The sequence below is a fragment of the Balaenoptera borealis genome, assembly GCF_965194805.1.
Source record: "Balaenoptera borealis genome assembly, chromosome: 9".
Lineage (NCBI taxonomy): Eukaryota > Metazoa > Chordata > Mammalia > Artiodactyla > Balaenopteridae > Balaenoptera > Balaenoptera borealis.
Window position 1 is genome coordinate 49,348,921 of NC_138873.1, and position 26,300 is coordinate 49,375,220.

Below are 26,300 nucleotides of genomic sequence, written 5' to 3' on the forward strand. Positions count from 1 at the left end.
TGTATACATATAGCTGATTCACTTTGCTGTATAGCAGAAACTAACACAACACTGTAAAGCAAATATATTCCAATAAAAAAATATATATGAAAAGTTCCTTCCCCTTATTAAACACAAACTAATAACAAAACTCTGAACCTCCCTTGACCATGGTAGCTACAATCCTATCTATCTTTCTCCTTCCTTTTTAGCCAAGTTTCTACGCTTTTTTCATTTAAATTTTATTTACTTACCTTTTGAAAAGGCAGTATTTCATGGATCAAAATTCAGAAAGGTATACAGTACAAATTCTCCCTCCTACCTCCAATTCTCAAGCACAGTTTTCCTTCCCTGAGCAAACGGTTTCTTGTGGTCGTTCTACAGATAAGTCATGCATACACAAGAAAGTATGTATTTTTTCTTTTGTATAAAAATGTTAGCATATTATGGACACTCTTCTGATTCTTGCTTTTTTTTCCACTTAAAAATATATTGATATCTTGGAGGTCTTTCCATTTCAATACCTAAACAATTTCCTCATTGATCAGGTCTTCTGAAAAGTAGATGCCAAGATGGGATTAGACCTGTAAGACACTTACTGGAGGAAATGCCTGTGAGGAAGAGAAAGGAGGGAGCTGAAGGAGCTGTCAGATCATGATGCTAATCTGCCCCCGTGAAGGAGAGAGGGAAGGAAGGAGGGTTGGGTAGGCAGTGACTCAGACTGCAACAGAGTTCGAAGAAAGTGCCAGATAGGCTTATGCCTGGGGAGTCCTTAAGCTCAACTCACCTGTCAGAGGAACTCTGCATCTTGCAGGAATGGACCTGCCTATGCAGCACTCCCAGCATCCTGCTATGGTCAGTCATAGGCTAGGAGCAACCGTTGGGGACTGTGGCCTCATTGCAAATGCAGTAGTAGATCCAGAGCTTAGCAACTGGGGCTTTCTTGCAAGGAGGAGATCTGAGAGGCATATTTCTTAGCTTTTGCATTATTTTTAGGGCTGCATAATAATCCATTGGTGCATGTGCCATAATTTATTTATCCAGTCCTTTTCTAATGAACACTTTTGTTGTTTCCCAGTCCTTTCCTAGTAGAAACAATGCTCAATGAATAACCTTAAGTTATATCATCTTGCACACATGGGGAACTCCACAAACTGGGCTCCTGGGGAAGCAGACCTTGATATGGAGATTAACATGTAATCAGTTTATTACAGAATGTTGATGGGATCAATACTTGTGGAAGGAAAAGGAAGAAAGCAGGATGGGGGAGATTGAGAACATTCTCAGTGACGGCCTGAGTCAGCCCAACAGGGAGTTCTGAAGATAGGATCAGAGTTGTCCTGAAGTGGGGTGAGAGGTCTGGGCCTTTATATCCCTGCATTAATCAGTCATTGGATGTAAGGTGCTCCAGGAAAATGGTGAGGTGAGGTGAGATGAGGCGGCTCTTTAGACAAGGCAATTCCTGAAGAGGGCTGACAGCTGAAGGCTGTTTGCGGCAGCACTCCCAGCAGCTTGGGGGAATAGTACATCCCTTAGTCCTGAAGGGGGGTGTGTCTAGGAAGGCTTATCAGAGCATCCGCCACAAGGAGTATAATTGTAGGATACTATTATGTAATTTTGATAGATATTGCCAAACCAAAATCTAATGTATGTGTTGGTACATATTTTGTGAATATATACTTCCACTGGCAATGCAGGAGAATGTCTGTTTCCCCCATCCTTGGTAACAACGGTGTGGTCAAACTTTTTTTTTTTTTTTAAAGATTTATTTCTATTTACTTTTGGCTGCCTCGGTCTTCGTTGGGGTGCGCGGGCTTTCTCTAGTTGCGGTGAGCGGAGACTACTCTTCCTTGCCGTGCGCAGGCTTCTCATTGCGGTGGCTTCTCTTGTTGCAGAGCACAGGCTCTAGGTGCGCAGGCTTCATAGTTGTGGCACGCATGCTCAGTAGTTGTGGCTCGTGGGCTCTAGACTGCAGGCTCAGTAGTTGTGGCACACATGCTTAGTTGCTCCGCGGCATGTGGGATCTTCCTGGACCAGGGATTGAACCCGTGTCCCCTGCATTGACGGGCGGATTCTTAACCACTGCGCCAGCAGGGAAGTCCAGAAGTATTTTTTTTTTGAATATACAATATCGATTACTTCTTGGCTCAAAAGTCTTCAATGGCTTTTTATTGCCTATAGACTGAGGAAATCTAAAGCTTCTGCTTGACATATATAGGTCTTCATATTCTGACCTCTGCTTATCTCTCCAGTCTCTTCTTAGCCATCATCTATTTCCTGCCTTAATCTGTAATGTTCAAGCTATTTGCATTTGTCAGAATATATCAGGTTCTGTCAATGATATATACACATGCCATTCTGCCAGAAATAATTCTTTGCTACTTCCCCACGTGTCCTTCAAATAAGATTATTTAAATTTTGGCTGAAAACTACCCCCTTAATGACGCCTACCCTGACTCTTCTGGAAGTCCTCCTATTCTATTATTGCTCTTTGTACCCACATAGTTTTTAATTTGTTCGCATGTTTATTTTTTCAATACATTTTAGTCCCTGATGGAAAAGACCAATTTTCATCTGGTATCTCCAGCACTTATCATAGTGCCTGGAAATAACAGAAACTCGGATACTTCATGATTTACTTCAAGATCTGAGGAAGTTTCCCAGGAAACATTGTTGTAGTAAGTAAACAATTCCCCCCACCCCACCCCCACGCCTATCTCTAGTTTTCCAGGTTTCTTCCAAAACCTAGCAGGCGGGTCACTACTATTAACTTTCCTTACCACTTCAGGTAGAATTGACTATTTCCTGCTCTATGCTCCCACTGAATGTGGTATGTAAGTCCCATCCCAGCACCAACCATGTTTAAGATTGCATCCCAAGCATTTGCTATGTTTTATGCACGCAATAATGAATCAACGTTCACCTTGATAAAGGAGACTCTCTTAAACATTCTAGGACAACGTCACCATTATGCATAAACCGTAAAAATTCCTTTACAATCCAACCCAAATGATTGTTTTCAAAACGCTGCGTTCCGCAGGCACCTTAATTGTCTTTAGACAGATGGCCAAAAGCTTGGCTGTGGGAATCACATATGGTAAGAGGAGACCATGACTAGAGCGCCAAGAAAAGGGATGATTGGCTGACTAGGGCGCAGAAGTTACATGTTCTCTGGCCGATGCTAGAAGTAGGAAACCGCTGAATGTTCAGCTTTTGAAATACGGTTTTTGCATCGTAAAGAAAAAAGATTATCCTATCAGGAAGAACCTAGCACATGCAATTACCAATCAAGAGTCGGAAAGAAGCCAAAGCCTGGGGATACCCACGCACCAACGGGACGTCATTCTCTCTTCTCCGCCAATGAGCGGCTGGATGGGGGCGGGGTAAGAGGCGGGACAATTGCTACAAAAAAACAAACAACAATCTTCAGTACAACTGCCCTAACCACAGTCCTTCCCTCGTAAACCGCTGGAGCAAACTGCTGGGCAAGGCGCTTGTTAAACACTTTCCACTCTCCTTCTCGCACGGGGGCAATTATAATAGAGTACCTTCCTTGCACCAGAAGAAGCGCCTTCTTTCCACCAGCTCCCACAGACTCGGAGAAAGCACACTGCAACTTTGAGCTTTCTACCTTCACAAGAACTGGTGGTAGTCCAACGCTACCTGAGGGGGGGCGGTCTCAGTGCGCAGGCGTGCACGCCTTGTGAAGGTGGGGCTGTAGTGGCCCACGGCAGCCTGGGAGTTGTATTTCCTTCAGCCGCAAAACTCAAACCATTCCTGAGGCCTGAGAAACTACATTTCCCAGGAGTCTCCGCGATCTCGGGGCGGGCGGGCTGGTTCGTTAATGAGCTCGAGGAAGCCGCGGCGCGGCCCACCAGGTTCCAAAACAAGGAAATGAAGGGGGGAGGCGGGACTGGGGGTTCCTGCGGGAGCCGCCGCCGCCGCTGCCGCGGAGGAGGAGGAGGTGGAGGAGGTGGTTGCCGCGGCCGCCGAGGAGTCCCTTGCTGAAGGCGGATCGCGGGGCGGCGGGCGACGCGCGCGCGCGCCCGAGAGGTGGCCCGAGAAGTGGAGCGGCGGTCGCGGGGGGAGGAGGAGGAGGGACTGAGCGGCGGCGGCCCCCGCGTTCCGGTGCCTCTATGGGGAAAGCAGACAATGGATTATGATTTCAAGGCGAAGCTGGCGGCGGAGCGGGAGCGGGTGGAGGATTTGTTTGAGTACGAAGGGTGCAAAGTGGGACGCGGCACCTACGGGCACGTCTACAAGGCGAGGCGAAAAGATGGGTAAGAGCAGGGGCGGGGGGAGTAGGCTTGCTCGGGTCCTAGCTCTGCCCGAGACCGCGCGGGATGGGTGGGTCGGAGCCGGGTCGGGCCGTGCCCGGGGGGCGAGGCGGAGGTGGTCGCGGGGCCGCGTCCCGGGGCAGACTCTGAGGGACGTGGGTTCTGCTCGCCCCCCGCGCGACCCCGTCGCACCCCTTGAACTCCCGCGGCGCAGCCCGGTCGGGGGGCGTAGGTCCGGTCCTGCGGGGCACCCTCCGCGTGCATGGAGCTGGCGGCGGGACTCGAATTGGGACCTCGGTGGGAGGTGGAGTTTGTGGGTGTCTGGTCTCCAGGGGAGACGCGGAGGGGTGGGAGAGCTCCGCCGAGGAGTTGCCGCTCCGGCCTTGGGCTGGTGACGGTCGTGGTGGAACTTCCAATCGGCTGAGCGCCTCCCGGGGGCGGCGGTTTGAAACCTAGCCGAGGAGTCCGTCGGACTGCCGTGCGTCTGGGTCCTCGCCAGCCTCACGGGTCTGAGCTGTTGGGCACCTTCGCCCTTGGGGCCAGCCAACCCGATGGCCCCTCCGCGCAGTCCCTCAATCCCAGTCGTATACCCGGCCACTTCTCCACGCCGCTTCGCCTGCCTCCGATTTCGATTTCTCACGTTCTCAATTCTGCACCTTTCCTCGAATGTAGGACCTTCTGAGAGATTAACCGCGTTTTGCTCGCAGAACTTGAGTTCGCTCTGGTAACTCATTTCCCCGCACCTTGGGTATTCTTAGGTCCTCCATTCCATCCTCTGCCAAATGACTGCGTGCTGAGGTTTATGGGGCACCTAGATTATCCAGAAAGGAATTCGAGTAACACAGAGCTGGGCCTGAACCTTTGTTTTCCTGGGAGTTGAGGGAGAATCGTAGGAACCCCGTAGGAAGCCCTTACTGATTGTTCTCGTAGGAGGAGAGCTGGACGTTGTATTGAGAATGCCTATCCTTCGTACTGGAGGGCACACGGCTCGTACTCCAGGACAGGTGGAACCAGTTCTCTGCCTGCGAAGGGTGGGTTAAAACCATTCGTCACCTCAGGGCCCATCCTGGCAGGAGTTCCCCTTCCCCGGAGTTGGGGAGCCCGGGAACATCTGCCTATCCCGCTTAAACTTTAAAGACGATCAAACTATGTGGATGAGAGTTTTTAGGATCGTAGCGAAACATTTCTGAATGAACTGAATATCAGCCACAGTGACATTAGTAAGACCTGAAGTGCTGCTTATCGTTCTGCACACTCTCTGGGTTGATTGATGAACTCTAGGATCAAAGTAGGTAGAGGGGTTTGTGTATGTGTGCGCGCGCGCGTGCGCGCGCTTGCTAATTTTATACAGGGAAGGAGCAAGCACAACTTTATAAACCTTTATCATAAAGTATGGTGAAAACTACAAGGTACTTTACAAGTGTAAAGGATTATTATTATTGCAAATAATTTTTTGTCTTGTAAGTGAACGGGCCCCATAGTACTCAGTTGTTTGTAAACTTTTCTCATAATTCCTTAGTTAATTGCCAGGTGTCCTTGGATGAGTGTCTTGGAATGTGAAGTACTATAATTAACTTGTGTTTTGTTTTTGGAATATCCACTCTACTTGTTATACTGGTGTTCCTGTGAGAATCTTATCAGATATATTTGGGGAAAGCACATCTAGCTTTCCTATTTCGGCACTAGCATTACAAAACAAATCAGAGGTGCTGTTTTTCATACTCCGCATGCTAACTTTATAATATATTTGGACTGGAATTTTAAAAATGTATTTTAATTTTGTTTTTAAAAAAAGCTTTTTTTTTTTTTTTTTTTTTTTAGCAAGCAGCTTTTAAGAAAAGTTAAATTCTGCTTCTGAATTGTATTTTGAATAGCACGGGCTACAACAAAGAACAGATAATTTAATTCCCGCTTATATTTGTTCTTTTTGAATATTTTCCCCTCTACTAAAATTCTTGATTTGAATACACTTCCTTCTTGAGTGAAATTTGTTTAATTAGAATTAATAAAGCTTCTTTAGTAGAGTAGGATCAGTTTGTATATCTTCAAAATACATGCTTTTAAAATAAACTTTCAGGATCTGAAAGCATTATTTTAAATCACTAAATTACATGTAAGAAAAATCGGTATAAAGCTTCTTTTTCTTGGACCAAGAGTCTAGTTGAGATTTAAAGCTTTATAGTAAACACCCACATTTCTTGTGGGTTGGTAGCAGGATTAGTTTTATGTTCATTGATACCGGCGATTTGAAAGAACAGAAAGTTTTTAGTGATGGTTCTAAGCTGATACAGATTCGCATAGTAAAGGATTTTACACTCTGATCATGGTAAATTACAGTATAGCTCTTTCCAGAATTTATTTTGGTTAACTCAGAAAGATGTATAATGCTATTTTAGGGAGCAAGAGAGAAATCACGTGAGTACCTTAAAGAGGAACTATTCTGGTGTATGTAATGTAGCATATAACCCCAAAATTGTTCAGGTCTCTAGAAGAAACACTGGAAGAAGTAATGTAACATAAAACATCATTAGAAAAACCTCTGCTTATAGTTTAATACTAGAGTTTACAGAACCTTAGAATGTTGTTTCCCTTGAAATATGACTTTAACTTAGGCTGTATTAATTATGCTACATAAATTTATAATGGACTGGAAGTGCAAGATTTACATCTGGGTTTTTCACCTTTAATAAAAATGTTATTTGTTCCATCTTTTTGTTTTGAAGGAAGGGGGTCTTTTGACCCAACTATCCTTTTTTTTTTTTTTTTTTTTTAAATCAGGCTTAGAAGTTATTCTTGAAGAGAAACCAGTTTAGAATATTTCTAGGCTTTTTATGAGCAAGAATTTGTAATACAGTTTTCAGCATTAGGAAAAAGTCACATAACAGTATGGTTACAAACCTCAAGACCATATTTATCAAGTTTGAAACACTTCTTGTTTTGATTGATAAAGGACTATTGTTAAAAAGTTCTTTTGTGAATAAGAGGTTCAGGCAAACATGATTCCATAGACTAGTGTTATGTCTGAAAACTGTTGTACCCAACAATATTACCATTGAACTTTGCAACATTCATTTAGTCTTTTGAACCACTCCAATAAAAGAATGCTGCTTTTTGGAGTTATTTTGAAATATAGTAATTGAAAGTGAAATGGCTGACAGAGTTATCTTACTGAGTTTCAGTTTTGCCTTAGGGTTTCAGATGAGTAGTTGGTAACTACATGTCTTAATGTCTGTCATGAATCCTTCACAATAAATGTAGTATGTTTTTAACGGGTTTTTCACATTTTGTTCGTAGTTAAAATAGGTAATTGTATTTGCATCTTTTTGGAGACCTCCCAAAGATTAAAGATGTATCGCTATGATCGTAGTATTTTAGAGCTTTCAAGAGTTTCAGATCATCTAGTCTAATTTCTTCTTTTTACAAATTAGAAAACCAGAGCTTTTAGAAGTTGTCATGCCCATAGTCTTGGCAAAGACAAGCCTGTAATCCAGATCTCTTGACTCTTGAGCTCTTGTATTTCCTAATGTGTTTTCCCTCCTAATACCTTGGGAGAAAAAACAAAAAAGACCACATTGCTTCCACTTTTGACAATCTTATTGTATAAACTTCTTCCATGCAAAGGATACTACATCTGTACCGAAAAATATGGAAAAGGGAAAGTATCACATATGAGGGGCGTTTTAAAAACGTAGGAGTTCAGGCCTGGAGATTCTACCACATGCAGTTGCTTCTCTTCATCTGGTTTCTCTTCATCTTCAGTCTCATTACTTTTGGCCATCATCTCTGATTTGCATAATAGCCGAATTGGTCTCTGCCATTAGTCTTGCCTCACTGTAGTCCAAGATCCAAGTTGCTGCCAGTGTTACAAAATAAAATCAATCATGTCATATCTCTTCTTGTAAAGCTGTAGATTCTCTGTGGCTCATACGGTTACATCAGATCTTAATTCCCTAGTTTGGCGTGTAAAGCCATTTGCATTTGGATCTTAAAGTCTTTAGTCTTTACAGCCTTTACGCCTGCCACCACCTCCCTCCTTTTTTCCCAGTGTGTTCAAGCCATATGCTTCTGTAGCATTCAACTGCTCATTTTTTTCCTAAGATTTGCTAAGTCCTTTTCATGTCTCATTTTCTTTTTCTGCACTCAAACCAGAATGGTGTTGGTCTGCCAATTCCTCTCTCTTCCTTCCCCCTCCCACAAACCTGGGAAACTCCTGCTCCCACTTCAATACCCAGTTCAGATAGCTTTTCTTCTAGAAGTCTTCCCTTAGTTACCCAGTGTACTCATTATCTGTGCTTCTGCCCTTCTTGGTCTTATGTGTATAATATCGCTGTGATACTAGTCTGCGCCATAAACTATTAACTACAAACGGATCATCATCATCCTGTTTCCAGCAACTTGTACAGGGTTGGGTATGTAAGCACACTCAAAAATTGTATTAAATTTTTTAAAAAATGCCCTAAATTGGAAAACATATATATATTTTTTCTGTTCTGGTAAACATACTTAACTGGTGTTTTCAGTAATTGTTTTGAAAGCCTGAAATATGGGGATGCTACATGAGATAAGCAGTTCAATGTAAATATGTAACATTAACTAGGTCTAGTGTAATTTTTTCTGTAAGAAATAATGTGCTGCTTTCCAAGACAGTTGATACTTTTCTTTTAATAGTTTGATAAGTAACATGGGTAATTTTTTGAATTATTAAGCACTTTTTTTTCCTCTTAGGCCAGTTCTTCTAAAATTGCTAGACTGTAGTAATCTGTCTTCTCTGCTTTTACTAGCGATGTTATAGAGATGCTTAGAAAACGTCAGCATTCAAACATATTTTAGGAAATTTTTTGGTATTATGGATTCATGTTAAAAAAACTAAATACTTTTATCACTTAGTAAATCAGGTGGACATCAGCTTGTTTAATTGGTTCTTTATGCACTGCAAGCCTTCAAAACTTTGTTTTTGGGGCCCAGGGGAATGTTCTTTTCAATGAAATCTGATTGTCTAGAGCACTGGCTGACAAACTTTTTCTGGAAAGAGGCAGAAACGAAATATTTCAGGTTTTGTGGGCCATACCTACCATCTATGTCACAATTACTTGAATCTGTCATAGTAGTGCCAAAGTATCCACAGACAATGTATAAATGAATACAAATTAGAATGTGTTCCAGGAGGAAGAAAAAAAAAAGGTGGTGGGCTGTATTTGGCTCACAGGCTTTAGTTTGCCAGCCCTTAGTCTAGAGCAGTGATGTCCAGTAGGACTTTCTGCAATGATGAAAATGCATCTGTGCTGTCCAGTATGGCAGCCACTAGCCACATGTGTCTCAAGAAATACAGTTAGTGTGACCGAGAAATTGGCTAGTAGCTATGATATTGGACTTCTCAGGTTTAGAGTTTTTTGGAACAAGTGGCTTAGCAACACAATTCGTAAATCCATGAAGTGACCTTTTAATAAAAATGTATAAATGATGGTGTGGACAAATGAAATAGGAAAGTTTGTATTTTTTCTTTCATGTAATAGGAGAAAATTTGAGGCTGAAATAGTTTGATAAAGCAAACTAATACTTGAACTGAAAAGCTGTCAATTTGTGAATGGAATCAATCAATGATATTTGATTACTTTTCAAAAAATATTTCATTTTACAAAAAGAGCATATGTGTTTAGTAAGTAGTAAATGTGTGTGCATAAAAAAGCTTATATAATCTGGTTGCCACCCTCCATGTTTTGCCAAATCTGTAATTTGTGATACATTCAATGTGTTTGTTCCGAGTATTCTGATGCTTCAATAAATTCTTCAATGGCAAAAAAAAAAAAAAGATTATACAATGTACTGTAAGCCTTCCCTTTCCCAGTCACCCTTTTCCCTTTCTAGAGGCAACCATTCTTGGTTTTCCTTTTTAGAGAGATTTTCTCAGGGGTGTGTGTGTTTAATGATAAATGGTAGTGTGCTGTACTGTTCCTGCTGTATATTTTTTAACCTTGTATATAACCTTGAAGATCATTACATATCTTATGTACAGAGATGCCTAGTTCCTTATAATAGTTTCATTATATTACATTGTATTGACTTACATAATTTATTTAACTATCCCTCTTGATGGACATTTAGCCTGTCTCCAGTCTTTTGCTAGTACACTGTGGTGAATATCCTTAGTAGGTACAGTATTTTGTGCATATTAGTATCGCTGTAAGTTAAGTTTCTAAAAGCTGCTTACTTTTGGAAGTAATGCCTTGAAATGATCTGCAAATATGGTGATGTACCCGATATAAATCTCTAAAGACTGGAGACAGGAGGGCTGAGAATAAGGAAGAGAAATGTTAAGGCTTTAAAAATAATAATTATTAATACATACAAAATGAGTTCTAAATTATTAGTTTGCATAGGAAATGCAAGTTACTGTTTTAGCAGCATGGGAAAGACATGTCAGTTTTAGATAGGAAAAAAGTAGATCAATGGAAAGCGTTTATTTTTTTAGTACAATGGATGTCAATATTGATGAATTAAGAATTTTTACTTTTGTGTACTATATTTTTGAACTGGATATACTGGATAAAAAGTTAATATGTGATGTTAAATTGTGTGTTTTGCAAAATTCTGAAGTAGTATAGGGTGGGTTAGACATCAATATAGAAGGCTTGAAGGCAATATATTGCAATTTGGAATTTTCTTGGTGGTAAATGATTAGACTAAGAGTATTCGACTAATGTGTTTTTAAAGATCAACTTGTTTGTTATCTTGTGATATTGTAACTATATAATTTAGTGCAGCTTTGGATTCCAAAATTAAAGGACACTTTGAACATTTTGAATTACCAGCATGACTAGTTCCTTGAAAACAGGTAGTTTTTAAGGTCTAGAACCATAAAGAGGTAGCTAACAGAGATATTTAAAGATTTTTGTCCATTTATAAATAGCTGATAGTCCAACACTTCCTGTAATAGCCATTTTGAGCATGCATTGTGCAGGATAAAAGAGAATCTCGAGAGAGAGGACAGGATGTAATTCAAGATACAAGCGTGCAGCAGTAGTTTTTTATTGAGGGTGTGAGTTCTTATACAGAAGTGGTTGATGGATCAAAGAGAAATAACCTGTAAAGTCCTCAAATAATTTATGTCCTTATAAAATATCTTTAATTTCTAATAGAGTCAGCCTTTCTAAAGGAAAAATATACCCTCCTTACAGAGGCTTTGAACTTGTATATTTTCTATTTAAAAATATTATTTCAGTGAGACTTTGTGGTTGATCTCAGTTACTAAGATGAATGTGGTCAGCATATGGATTTAATTACCAGGTAGGCCAGCTAACTTTGTTTTGTTCTGTGATCACAGACCAAAGCCCTGTCATGGCAAACTTTTGCAGATATCTATAGATATTTCAATTGGACACAAAGGTAAGTCTATGGCTGCTGGAAAAATAAGGTAGAACTTTGGCTTCATAGGTGGGTTAGTTGCATCTTTCTGTAGAAAAGTTATTTCAGTTATGATTGTTAAATAAGCTCATTGGTGAGAGACCTAAGCAGTTTGAGGCACAAACTATTGTTGCTTTTTACAAAAGTTAGTTTCCTTTTCCCCTTTCCCTTTTACAATTATATTTGCCTTTTTAAAAAATTAATTAAGTAACTTATTTTTGGCTGCATTGGGTCTTTGTTGCTGTGTGCGGGCTTTCTCTAGTTGCAGCGAGCGGGGGCTACTCTTCCTTGCGGTGCGTGGGCTTCTCACTGCGGTGGCTTCTCTTGTTGCAGAGCATGAGCTCTAGGCATGCAGGCTTCAGTAGTTGTGACATGCGGGCTTAGTAGTTGTAGCTCGCGGGTTCTAGAGCGCGGGCTCAGTAGTTGTGGCACATGGGCTTAGTTGCTCCGCGGCATGTGGGATCTTCCCGGACCAGGGATGGAACCCGTGTCCCCTGTATTGGCAGGTGGATTCTTAACCACTGCGGCACCAGGGAAGTCCCTAATTATATTTGCATTTTAAGAGTGACTTGAACCTGAGTGAATCCTATTGTTTTGGATTTTGGTGCAAATTAAAAAACTGTTTGTGACCTTCCTTTCTTCTGGAAATTTATATGTAATTTGAGCTTGTGTAATTTAAAAAACCAAAGTTCTATTAACTAAGTTCTCAGCAATCTTTTCATCTTTATAGTATATTTGTATCAAAGTGGAACTATTTTTATTTTTATGCTATTAATATTTATCAAATTGGACTTCCCTGGTGGCACAGTGGTTAAGAATCCGCCTGCCAAGGCAGGGGGCATAGGTTCGATCCCTGGTCCGGGAAGAGACCACATGCCGCAGAGCAACTAAGTCCGTGCGCTGCAGCTAATGAGCCTGCGCTCTAGAGCCTGCGAGCCACAACTACTGAGCCATTGTGCCACAACTACTGAAGCCTGTGCTCCCAGAGCCCGTGCTCCACCACAAGAGAAGCCACCGCAATGAAGAGTAGCCCCTGCTCGTCAAAACTAGAGAAAGCCTGCGTGCAGCAATGAAGACCCAATGCAGCCATAAATAAATAAATAGATAGATAAATAAATAAATTAATAGTTGCACATGATTAAAAAACTCCAACAGTATTTCCTTCTCACTGTCCACTCCCAAGCCGCCTTCACTTCTCAGAGATAACCAGTGTTAACTGTTTCCGTTTTAAGTTTTGCTGCTGCTTATCATTATAACTTTAAGTAGCATATGTATAATTCTGTCTTGATTTATCAACTTTAGGCAGTTTCTGTTGACTTTCCATCAGAAAAGCTGAGCAATTTTGTGAGATTTCACTATCCCCTGTTTTCCTTTTTCCCATCTCAACCTTCAAATTTATTACCTTTGTTATTTAAATTTTTTTTGTGGTGAATACTTTTATGACTTTAAACTATAAACTTAAATTTCTTTTTCTTGGTTTGTCGATTCAGATATTATCTGTGGTCTTCCTCGTGTGAATGTTAAGGGAAGTAACACATTTTTTTCCTGTTCTTTTTCTCCATCTCCTGATTTTTAGAGTATAATTTTTATAGCTTTCTAGTTTATCCATAGCTTTTTGTCTATGGATTGATTTAAAAAAGTGAACACTGGAAACCATTCAGCAGCTTTAAAATATTATGATTATGAAATTACTTATTGCTGAATGAATTAGTATATTGAGACCCATAGAGAAGGAAATGTAGGCTTGTGTACCAAATAAGTGCTGCTTGAAACAGTCCTCCAGGTATTAATGTCCAATGGATCTTCTTTATTTTGCCCTTTTTTCAAGTCTTCTGGGTCATACTCAGCTAGCAGTTTTTCTTTATATCCCATGGTTGGTTTTTTTTTTTTTTTAATTTTTATTTATTATTTATTTATTATGTTTATTTTTGGCTGTGTTGGATCTTCGTTTCTGTGTGAGGGCTTTCTCTAGTTGTGGCAAGCGGGGGCCGCTCTTCATCGCGGTGCGCGGGCCTCTCACTATCGCGGCCTCTCTTGTTGCGGGGCAGAGGCTCCAGACGCTCAGGCTCAGTAGTTGTGGCTCACGGGCCCAGTTGCTCCGCGGCATGTGGGATCTTCCCAGACCAGGGCTCGAACCCGTGTCCCTTACATTGGCAGGCAGATTCTCAACCACTGCGCCACCAGGGAAGCCCCCATGGTTGGTTTTTCTTGGATTCTTTTTTGTTGCTGTTGGTTAGTTGAGGATATGTTTTTAAGTAGCTTTTTCATATGGGATGTATAGATTTTCTGAGTTCTTGCATGTCTGATAGTGTTTTTTGTCCTCATACTTGATTGATAGTTGGGCTGAATATAGAATTCTATATTAAGAATATTTTTTTTCTCAGAACCCAAAGCTGTTGCTTCATGGCTTCTGGCATTTCTTGTTGCTCATGGGAAGTTTCTTTCTGGAAACGTGTTTTTTTCCCCTCTATGGAACTCTTAGGAGTTTTCACTTGATCCATGCATTCTAAAGTTTCACCAAAGTCTGCCTTGAAAGTGTAAGTCTTTTTTTTTTTTCCCCTTCATTTATCTAGCTTTGTTTCTTGTGTCTTTTACACATTATTTATTTTTTGAATAGATGATCTATGAACATAACTTCAACTTCAAAAGTTAAAAGGTGATATTCAATAGCTTTAGTAGCATTCCTCCTACCTTCATGCCGTCACTTCCCTTTTCCAATCCTGCCAGTTTCTTATGGATCTTTTAAGTGGGCCCTTTCTTTTGTCTTTGGTTTAGGGCAATTTTTATCTCCTGTTATTTAGTTCTTCTTCTGTTGCCTCTTTTGTTCTCTTCTTCAGGTATGCTTATTAAGAAATGTTGACCTTTTATGCACTATATTCCCTGTCTCTTAAATTCATTCTCAGAATTTTCAACTCCTTCCCATCTACATTCTGGACGATTTCTTTTATTTAATTTTCTAGATTACCAATTTGGTCTTCAGTTGGGGTTGCTATTCTTTTATTCAGCACGAACTGGATTCAGGAGTCTGCCTGAATTCAACAAGGCATTGTTTTAATAAAATAAATAAATTCCCTATTTATATTTAGGTTGTTTCTAACGTTTCACCATAATAAGCAGTTCTTCAGTGATTTTTTGGTTCTTTTTGCTATTTTTAGCTTTTCCTTCTTATTTTTCTTATAATCTGAGTGCTAGACCAAGACAATGGGAACATTTTCTGTTTTCACTCATAGAGAAATTATATTTTACTTATCAATGTATAGGGGATTATAATCAATATAATAACTTATTGAATTCTACTTTGTGTCTGATGCTGTGCTAGCTGCAAATTTGAGGCCCCTGTGTTTATAATATAGTTGGAAGGATTGAAACAAAATCTCTGGTTCACATTTTCCTAAATTTGTAAAAGCTGGTTATAATTCTTTAAAAATTTTCTTACCCAAACAGCTATCAAGAAGGGCACAACAGAGGTCAGTCAGGATAGGCAGATGCACTAGTATAAGGGATTGCTGAAAGGGGAAAGGGACCATTAGAAATGTCAGTTAGCAAAGACTAACACTTTTTTTTCCCTTGGCCGTGCCTTGCGGCTTGTGGGATCTTAGTTCCCTGACCAGGGATTGAACCCAGGCCCTCAGCAGTGAAAGTGCGGAGTCCTAACCACTGGACCACCAGGGAATTCCCTCTTTGTTCCTTTTCTGACATTCTAGTCTTAGCTGAGGAGATCATTTACTTGCTGGTAGTGGCTGCAAACATGTATTTAAAACTTTTGAGAGAATACAGTGCTCCACGGAGACTACTATAGTTATTTATATAAGCAGGATAATTCCCAATGTCTGGAGTGTACTTCAGACCCATGGTCCCCAAGACCCAAACCAATCAGAATCAAGTAAGTCAAAGAAAGACTCTATTAAATAAGTAACTTTCTTAAGACAACTGGCTTGTTTAGTGATCTTATGTAGCTGGGTCTCAATTTTCCTGGAAGTGTCAATCCAAGTCCAGTAAGTGGTGTTTGGCCATGTCATAGATAGCTCCTTGCTCAGTTAAAAGATAATCAAGGGTTATTCTGTTATCAAGAACAACCTGGCCAGAGAGTCTAGAGATTTTTGTTGGGCAGCTGTTGCTTTAGCAGTAGTTTCTGCAGTATCTTTAACAGTTAAGGAGAGGTTCTTGATCATAGCCTCATTTGCACTTACTCCTAGCCAAGGGAGAAGGGATCTGCCAAAGGAAGTGAATTTGAATCATGAATGCCTCCTGATAATTTAAAATTTAAGGTTTCTGTAGACCACACAGGCAGTTTTATTCTGGTTACCTTCCCTTGTGTCCCCTTCTTTGTAAAGAGCCTAAATACAGGTTTCCCTGTATTTAGGCTCTTTACAAATGGGGGGTTAACCAGAGACAGGGAAATAGACCCCCAGATTTAGGGAGTATGACATGATAGAGGGGGACTGAGTATGTTCCAAGAAAGTGAGGCATTGGACATCAGGGAGAATTTTGTGACAGGCAGAACTATAGGATCACCAGAATCATGGCAAATTCAACAGTCATTTGGAAGTTGGATTGCAGTGGCCTGGGGTATGTAGACAATGGCATTTTATTTCCAGTCCAGAGCATGGTAAAAAGTGTACAAAAGAATCGTAAATACCTTCATAGTGTAAGAATTAGGAAAAGGATGGTCAGAGAGGGAAGGAGGAATGGAAAGAAACTTTCCTGATCTGACATTTTAGGAGGAAGCAGTCTACATAGATGTTGGCTACTTCATTCCCTAGTCATTTTGATTTCGAAGCCTCCAGCATTTGCACAGGACAAGGTGTCAGGTGGAACCTTCTTCAGTTGTAAAATATGTACCCAAGGTTTGACACCTTATAATTTACAGTGGTGTCAGTGGTAAAGAGTTCTTGGTAGGGTCTTTTCCATGAGTCTCACTTTTGCAAAAGCATCAGAGTAAAACAATAACTGTCTGTAAATGACAAAAGACTTTAAAATGTCCATTGCTGAAGATCTGATGAGAGTTCATTATTGACAAGGAAATTTGGTTATTTCTGTGACACAAAACATTTTAAGATTATAACTAGAACTATAATCTTACGACTAATACTATTCTACCAGGGCATATCAGGTTTCTAGGAATTTCATACAATTTCTAGAACACTTATATTGATACAAAGTTTAGCATTACTTCTTACTTGACAGTGCTTCCCATGTAATTTAACATATCAAGTAAGCCTAACTAGTTTAATATCTCTCTTTTTATGAGGAGAGAGAACAAATTTTTTTGAGATGATCCAGGGGCCCTCTGGAAAATCCCAAAGTCAGTTGGAGGTCAAAAAGACTTCATTTAGAATTCAATATTGGGAAGTTTGTCAAAATATCAAAAGGTTTTGAACACTTGACTAAAAAAGATCACAGATCATTATGAAACAATAATTAATTATCCATTTAATCAAAGTGACAATTAAGGATTTTCAAAGGCAAATACAGAAGACTACATAGTTCTGAGAAAAACTTTAATATTGAGAAAACTAGGTTTTTTCAAGTAATCAAAGATCTGGTGATAAAGATAACACGAAGCACAGGAAATTATTTTGATAAAACACAAAATTGTTACTTTCTAGGCAGATTACTTAAAAACGGAAACCTTTCACAGTAGCTTATCAAAAGCAGAACATTAGTCCAATGAAGCTTTCTCTTTTTAGCAGATGAAAGAAAATTAAGTTTTAGTTTTAAATATAAGTACAGTATAGGTATTAAAGCTTATTTTTAAACTGTTATAATTCATTTTTTAGCCAGTTTGACCACACAAGATCCCTGTTCTCTCTCCCTCTTTGTCTGTCTCCCTCTCTCCTCAACTTTTTGTGTCCATAATTTGTCCCTTTTTCTTTTCTTTCCCATTCTGAAATAACCATCTATACTTTAGGACAACATTACCTTCTTTTAACCAAAATATATCTCCTTTTCTCATACATTGTCTTTTTGAAAGCACACATCCTACTTTCCTTGCATACAGAGATGTTTCCCTTATTATTTCTAGTCATTTTAATTACTTATATTAGAATTTTTAATCCTTAAAAACCTAATTTCCAGTGAAAATTAAGAAGTAAACAATTGTGAACTGTTACTGGCAAATTTATGAATACATTTTGTAATTTCTTAATTAAGCATATTCCTCCTCATATTAAATTTTACAGTGTGACACAAAACATTTTTAATAAAAGACCCAAATATTTTTAGTTCCTCTGTGAAAGGAAGCCCAAAGTTGGTAAACCTGTGTTCAGTAGCTAATGTTTTAGTATTTTATCTTATTTGGAAATGGTCTAGATATTCAATGAATATCCATCATTTAACTTATCTCAGTATATCTTTAAGGTTTCAAGTAACCAAAGAGATTTTTATTTATTTATTTATTTTTATTAATTTTTATTGAAGTATAGTTGCTTTACAATGTGTTAGTTACCGAAAAGATTTTGGAAACTATTTTTAAGTACATATACCATAAAGCACAATTATTGTTGAAGTTTATTTACAAACTTACATCTATTTATGTCACTTGTTCTTAACAATTAAGTTTAGATTACTCATGAGAATTTCATGAGACATTAACAGCTAACTATCATCTTAAGTTACCTTTGTTGCTGACAAATTCTGTAACAGATAACATGAGCTTGACTTTTGGTACCTTTGTAGAGTAAGTTTTATATTTAATGTTGATAACTCTAAGGACTTGCCTGTTTTAATTAAACCAACAAACTTACACTGGCTTTTATTTACTAAAGATTTATTCTAGATCACATGAACTTGAAAAAAGTGGGTTTTTAAATTTCTGAACGCATACTTGATTTACATAGCACTTGTTTGTTTTTAAGCCAATTAAATAGAGCTTTTTACAAATTAATTTTAGCAATATCATCTGAAGGTAGGAAAATATCACCCATCTATAACATACACGCATGGACATTCATAAACATTCAGACTGCAAACAGATCTTGTAGCTTCCGTTCCAACATTTTAGCTATGAGATAGGTATGATAATGCAAAAATCAGTAGATTATAAAAGAACAGTTGGGTCCAAATTGCGTTTCTGGCAGATGGAATAAGTTAAGGTTACCTGCTCAGATGCTTAAATTTTTCACTAATATTTGTGGTGAAGACACTTAACAATTTTTCATTCGCCTAGTTTCCAGATAACATTTCACCCCCTTTTTTTCTTTCCTTCTGATAAGAACTACCTCCCTGAAGTTCGCATTTCAAAGACAGGGCCTTCAGTTTCTAGAGAAGACCAGGCAGAACATTTATATCTTGAAGGCACAGAGAAAGAATGAAAGTTCCTCCTAGAAGGACTTTTGTTTCCTAAGGCCAGAATGTTAATAATACCTATAAACCTTTTGAGATGAATAGGGGAGGTTTTGGGATTGGTTAAAAAGGATAGGTAGGTTTTGAATTTCTTCTAGAGCTGCATTTATAAGATGAGGACAGTTATTTTTAATTTCTTGAAGAATTGAGTTGCAACCAAAATGACTTCAAAGGGCTGACCCTCCCATCTGACTGCATTATTTTCAGTTTGCTTCTTTATGTCAGGGAGGAGATCTTCAACTAAGATAGAAATCAAAAGATTCCTGTGTTCTAGATCTAGACCTATTTGTCTTTGGAGTAGTTTTCCCCACTCTGTGGACATAGTTTCCTTTCGTTTCAGCTAAGGGGAGAAGGCCTAAAAGAAAGTTCCTGTCAGGCTTTGAATATCAGCTTACAATTTGGCCAACTTCTGACCACAGAGCTACTTTAAAAAAATCCTTTCAAATATCTTACCAGGTTTCAATTGGGACTAACAGTAAATATTCCTGGCAGTGTTGGACAACCCCTTGGACTCAAGAGGCATCTCCAAAGAGGATGCAAAATATACTACCTTTTCAAGAGCCTGAGTCACTCTCAAAGATACCCAGAAGAAAGAAAGAAAGACTTAGACAATTCTCAGGACAAAAAAGAGACACACAAGAAGGCAATAGGTGTCTCTAGGAGAGAACGGATTAATAACCAGTGGGTGTGGATTTGGAAAGGAAGGGACAACATGAAATTTTACCTTTCTCTCTCTGGCACTACAAGCATATATTCAGGAGAGCTGACTCTGGTAAGATTCTCATCCTTTGCCAGGTTCTGACGATTTCCCCAGGATCCCATCTGCAGACTTCAGAGTGGGGGTTAAAGTAGAGAGTGTACCTTTGGTATCTACCAGAATTTGGCAAGGTTTTCCATTAATTTTAATTTTAGTTTCCCATTGGATGTTTAAGGGAATAACCAGAAAATCCCCCAGGATCTTGTCAACCCTGAGAGAGGCCCACATGGGGGCCCACCTTTGAGGGTAAATATGGGGGTGTCTGTAAGGCCACTAATGGGGAGACTTTTGTTTATGGTCTTGTAGTCTCTTCAGAGTGGAAAGATGATTCAGACAGAGGATTAGTAGAATGAGTGCTCAAGTAAAGTAGGATAGAGGGGAGTAGTAGGAGTCATGTAAGTCTTGTAGTCTTGTTTTAGGTACCTCTTGTGTATTTAATTTTTCATTAGCATTTTACTATAAGTCTTTCAATGAAGCTGTTTTACTTATTTATTTTAAAATATTTATTCATTTATGTATTTGTTTATTTGGCTGCGTCGGGTCTTAGTTGTGACCTGCAGGATCTTTAGTTGCGGCACGCGGGATCTTTTAGTTGTGGCCTGCAAGCTCCTTAGTTGCGGCATGTGGGATCTAGTTCCCTGACCAGGGATTGAACCTGGGGCTTCCTGCATTGGGAGCATGGAGTCTTAGCCACTGGACCACCAGGGAAGTCCCCTCAATGAAGCTATTTTAGAATCTTGAAGCCCTTTGGAAGCTTCTGCATGTTAATTAAAATAGGTATCCCATTCTGTTTGTTTGCTTTGGAGTCCTTGCTTTCAACTGCACTTTTTAAATGATTGATCTTGTTTAGTTGGAATGTTCCCCTTAATGACCATTATAATTCTAGGTTGTCTTAGTAAGATTTTGCCATTTTTGTAGATATCAACAGCTTCCAGGACCATAGTTCTTAGAATTAAAATAAGCAGTTGTATCAGAAGGTGATGTGCTCAATCCTTTGAAACTTGAGGATCCTATTTCTTTACCTATACTTTGGGTCTCTCGGAGCAAATTAATACCTAAGAGGGATGTGCTGCTTGGTTGGGGATTTTGTGATGTTTTACAGTGTATCTTGTTGCACAGAAATTTTCTTGAGGTTGGTGGGTGACCTAGTGTTAATCTAACCTGTTCCATGACCAACTTATTCTAGCATGGGTGTCTTAGAGCAGTGAGTACTCTTAACAACTTTTAAGTACCTGACCTGTACCCATCAGTGTTGTCACTTTGGCTTCTGAGATTCCCATTCACAGTAGATCTATTATTCCTTTGCCTCATGTGCATAGTAACAGAAACCAACAGTAACCAAGGAAATGGAACTGTGGACACCAGCAGTAACCAAATAGATGGTATTGTGGACTTGCCAAGAGAAGGCCTTAGATGTTCCTAAGTGCAACTGTCGGTAGTTCCTAAAGTAGAATTTTGGACTGAACCAGTAGATCCCAACAAATGGGCACTGTGGACTAACCAAGGGCTAGGGACTCGGGTTCCAGGTGGAACTGTCTGGCAGCTCAAGCTGACCCTCCAAGCCTTGGACTGGGAAGCCAATTAGATTGGGAGCTCAACACAAAGAGAAAAGAGCTCAGAACCAAGAGGAGCTTACCGATGGCTCTTGGAAAGACACAGAACTCAAAGGGTTCACAGTACCAATGCCTGTGTTTCTCATCCATGAAGTAATCAGAAGTCTCCTTTGGATCCCATCACTGCCACCAAACTTGTTTAAAAACAAAATTCAATTGCGTATATTTTAAAAATCTTATTGGACTTATTCAATGATTCATGAATTGGGCAGCATTCAATCTTAACAGAAAGGAGCTCTAAGGAGCTGTACAAAATGAAAGACTTCTATAAGCAGAAGGGAGCAGGAACAAGGACGTTATACTAGGCAAGTAAGCAGATTGGTTATGGCAAGGTCGCTTTCCTTTAGGGGATGGCAGGGGTCCCTCAGGCAGATTACCTAACTAGTGCTGATCAAGTGATTCCTGATTGACTAGTTTAAGATTCCATTTCTGGGTTGGGGGGGCAAAATTGTAATTAAGTCTCGGTTTGTTAGTGTGGGGCTTAGCATAAGTGCCTCTGTTTTGGGCCTTTTGTCTTATTTTTTACAAAACTTAGTTATTACCAAAGTGCTTAATGATAAATACAGTTAATGAAGTATCACTGTCTCTCACACTATGTAAAGACTTTACATAATTAACCAATACAAATTTTGTAGACCTTTAAATCCATATAAATATAAAGGTTTAAAATTTAGATGGGTAAAGATGGGCTTTTAAATAAAGCCATATTGCATTATGGGGGTCCTTATCTTTTTTGTACAAATGAAAGGAAAACACAACAGAGAAATTTGGTGCTTGTAAGAGAACAGGAGTTAGACATATTAAATTTTACATATGACCCTTGCTCCACACCAACTGACTAAGCTTTTGGGTCCAGTTTATTGAGGTTGTAAATTCAGTGCCTTTATCAGAAAGACATTTTCCAGTCACAAAGGCCTTTAAATAAACAAAGTACTTTTGGGTTCAAATGATTTAAATAAAGTTTATTCCTTCTTAAAGAACCACTTGAATTTTCCTTTCTCAGAGAGGGATTTTTACTTCTGATTCTCAATTAAAGATAAAGATATAAAGATATAAAGATACAACTGTGGTATAAGGAAACCTTGGAATTGGAAACTCTTATTTCAAATCTGGGCTGATACTCTCTAGCTGTGGTATTTTGGTAAAATGTATCTGAATCTCAGTTTCTCCACCTGTAAAATTTATACGATGATAAATTACCATCTCATGTGGTTGCTATGAGGAATATAAAAGTCCCCACCAAAGTATTGGTTTATTTTTTCTCCAAAAATATAAGGGGGTTTCCACAGTAAATTTCCCTGAGGCTTAAATTAGCAAATAAAAAGGGTAGGTATTGAGTAAAAACTATAGTCACCTTGTAGTTTTGAAAATGAGGATTAACCATATTAGGTTCAGCAGGAAGATAGAATTTTTTTCCCCCATCTACAATTAATTGTTATAAGAAACTTTATTACATTAGGAAAGAAAAATGGATTCCATGATGGGCTGTTTTACTTTGAAGCCTTCAAAATAAAGAAAATAAATGAAAGAGGAGAGTCTTATTTTTTTTTAATTAAAATTTTCTTCTTATAAATAGAACATGTTTAAGAAAAACTAAACAAAGATAAGTACACACACACAAATTGTTAACTATGAGATGATGGATGTGTTAACTACCCTATTGTGATAATCAGTATATACACATAAATCATCACACTGTACACCTTAAATTTATATAATTCTCAAAGCTGGAAAAAAATAAAGATAAGCAAAAGGATTCAAATAATTCATAGATGAACACTGAATGGTGTAGTATATATTTTTATACATGTTTTTCTGAGCAAATATATGCTTTTCTCAAGAATGTGATCATATTCTACATGATTTTTGGTAACTTGTGTTTTCTGTTTAACGATATATAATGGATATTGTCTCAATTCATTAAATGTTCTTTTTCAGCAGTGGTTTTCTTTTCAAGAAAATCTATACCATTCCCATATACAAACCTTCCATCAATAATAGCATCAATTATATGCAGTTATTCTTGAGGGTTTGGGTTAAAAGTCTGTTTCCTGACCTTCTTTCCTCAGAAAGTCACTGTTCTACGTTTTAAATGACTTTCTCCATATAGATGTGCCATTATTTGTTTAACTATTTTACTTTGTTGATTGATGCTTAGGTTGTAACTTCTTATTATTACAGGTAGCACTGTGATCAACAGATATTTAGTTAAAACTTTGTTTTTCTGAGAGAGGGAATTTCTTTTTTTTTAAAATTAATTAATCGATTTATTTTTGGCTGCACTGGGTCTTTGTTGCTATGCATGGGCTTTCTCTAGTTGTGAGAGCAGGGGCTACTCTTCATTGCAGTGTCCGGGCTTCTCATTGCGGTGGCTTCTGTTTGTTGCGGAGCACAGGCTCTAGGTGTGCAGGCTTCGGTAGTTGTGGCTCATAGGCTCAGTAGTTGTGGCACACGGGCTTAGTTGCTCTGTGGCATGTGGGATCTTCCCAGACCAGGGCTTGAACCCGTGTTCCCTGCATTGGCAGGAGGATTCTTAACCACTGCACCACCAGGGAAGTCCCTGAGAGGGAATTTCTAAAGTGAAAAATATAAAGTGAAAAGAGGAGAGAGTACATAAATCAAACTGTGCTCAACAATATTTGACTTTAAAGTGGTGATTATGATTAGGAACTTCAAAGTGAACTGGTGTTTCTTAGTGTTGCCTAGTATTACTATATTGATCTGCATAAAGTTGGTGTTTTAAGAACATAATTTAATTAAAAACTTAAAAATCTCAAAAAAAAAAAAAATCTCTTTCCAGATGTACTTAAAGGTAGTGATTGCAGTTAAGACTCTGTGCTTCCAGTGCAGGGGGTGCAGGTTCAATCCCTGGTCGGGGAACTAAGATCCCACATGTTGCAGGGTCAAAAAAAAAAAAAAAAAAAATCATGGAATCTTATATCTTGTTAAATTGCTTGCCTTAAAAGAAGTCCAGAAACACTAAATACCTCCCTTAAGATCACATAGTATGTTTTAGTTTCTAATATATTGGTGTCCTTTTCTAATTCCTACCCCAACATTCTTATCTGTAACAAGATGTCTAATATAAATGTAATGAGAACTATTTGCCTGTGGAGCATCCATGATGATTACTGAAGAGATTGATGAAGGCAAATTACTTATTGTCAGTTGTCAGGGTGCACTTTTCCATAAACTTTCTAAGATACTGATTGATTGATTGATAAGTTACTGTATTTTTCATCAGTAAAATATTTATTTAGGTCCATCATAGCAGAGGCTTTTAATTTATTTTTTGACAACCTAGTGGTTTTAGTATATTCACAGAGTTGTGTAATCATTATCAGTATCTAATTTTAGAACATTTCATCACCCCCAAAAGAAGCCCTTTACCCATTAGCGATATTCCCTATTTCCCCATTCTCCTAGCTCCTGGCAACCACTAATCTTCTTCTATCTCTACGGATTTGTCTAATCTGGACATTTCATATAATTGAAATCATACTATATGTGATTTATTTCTGACTTCTTTCACTTAGCATAATGTTTTCAAAGTTCATTCATGTTGTAGAATGTATGAGTACCTCACTCTTGTAAGTGGCCGAAGATTATCCCATTGTATGGATATACTATATTTTGTTTATGCATTCATCAGTTGATGGTTATTTGGGTTACTTCCACTTTTTGGCCATTGTAAATAATGCTGCTATGAACATTTATGTAGAAGTTTTTGTTTGACCATATGTTTTAAATTGTTGGGTCTATACCTAAGAGTGGAATTGCTAAGAGTGGAACCTAAGGTTGTATGTTAACTCTATATTTAACCTTTTGAGGAACTACCAGACTTTTGCAAAGCCGCTGCACCATCTTACATTCCCAAATGCAATGTGTGAGGGTTCCAATTCCTTTGTGAACATTTGGTATTGTCTGTCTTTTCTATTTTAGCCATCCTAGTGAGTATGAAATGGTATCTCATTGTGGTTTTGATTTTTATTTCCCTAATAACTAATGATATTGAGCATCTTTTCATGTGCTTTTTGGCCATTTGTGTATAGTCTTTGGAGAAATGTCTGTTCAAATCCCTTTCCCATTTTTTTAATTGGGCTGTCTTTTTATTCTTTGTTGTTGTTGAGTTGTAAGAGTTCTTTATATATTCTGGATGCTAGGCCCTTATCTGATTTATGATTAGCAAATATTTTCTCTCATTTTGTGGATTGCCTTTTCACTTTCTTGATCGTGTCCTTTGAAGCACAAAAGGTTTTAATTTTGATGATGTCCAATTTATGTCTCTTTTTCTTTTGTTGCTTGTACTAGGAAACTGCTGCTTGATCTAAGGTTGCAAAGATTTACTTTTTTGTTTTCTCCTAAGAGTTTTGTAGTTTTAGGTCTTATATTTAGGTCTGATAGTGTTTTTTTTTTTTCCAATTAAAAAAATTTTTTTAAAGCAAAGGGACATGTGACAAAGTTCCATCCTTTAAGGATTTATAGTATATTGGGCTAAATTAAAAATATACAGTGAAAAAAGATAACATGCAATATCATTCACTCATTTATTTGACTCTTACTGAATAACCCTATGCAGGAATTAGGAGTGTAAGGATAGAAGACATAGTTCCTTTTCTTACAATCTAGCGAGAGAATGAAATAAATTACAATACAGGGCTATAAATTCTGTTTTACAGGTGTGCACAGGATGCTGTGGGGGTAACCAGGAGGGACACTGAACTGAACTGACCTAGGACTGTGCAGGTGATTTGGAAAGCTTCCAAGAGCAGGGAAAGCCTATGAGAGCTGAGTTTTGAAGGATGAAGAGTGAGCCAGACAGAGAAGTGATTTTTAGTTTAGTAGGATGAGTGGTGAATACATAGTGTAGAGGTGAAAGAAATAATAAACTCAGAGATCTGGAGGTGTTTGGGCAAGATAAATTCTAAA

General features: G+C 38.6%; 1 protein-coding gene across 7 annotated transcripts in view; it reads left to right on the plus strand.

The window, feature by feature from the left end:
* The first annotated feature begins 3,831 nt into the window (after positions 1-3,831).
* CDK19 (cyclin dependent kinase 19) overlaps positions 3,832-26,300 on the plus strand; it is a 180,058-nt gene continuing 157,589 nt past the window's right edge. For 3 of the 7 annotated variants that reach the window (XR_014248201.1, XR_014248202.1, XM_082404789.1), the window contains exon 1: positions 3,838-4,259. Coding sequence is in view for 4 of the 7 variants with exons in the window: in XM_082404789.1 (XP_082260915.1) it covers positions 4,132-4,259 (128 nt within the window). In the remaining 3 variants the exon portion in view is untranslated. Of the gene's footprint in view, positions 4,260-26,300 lie in introns of all 7 variants that reach the window. The other 4 variants (XM_082404791.1, XM_082404790.1, XM_082404788.1 and 1 more) reach the window with 3 other exon arrangements.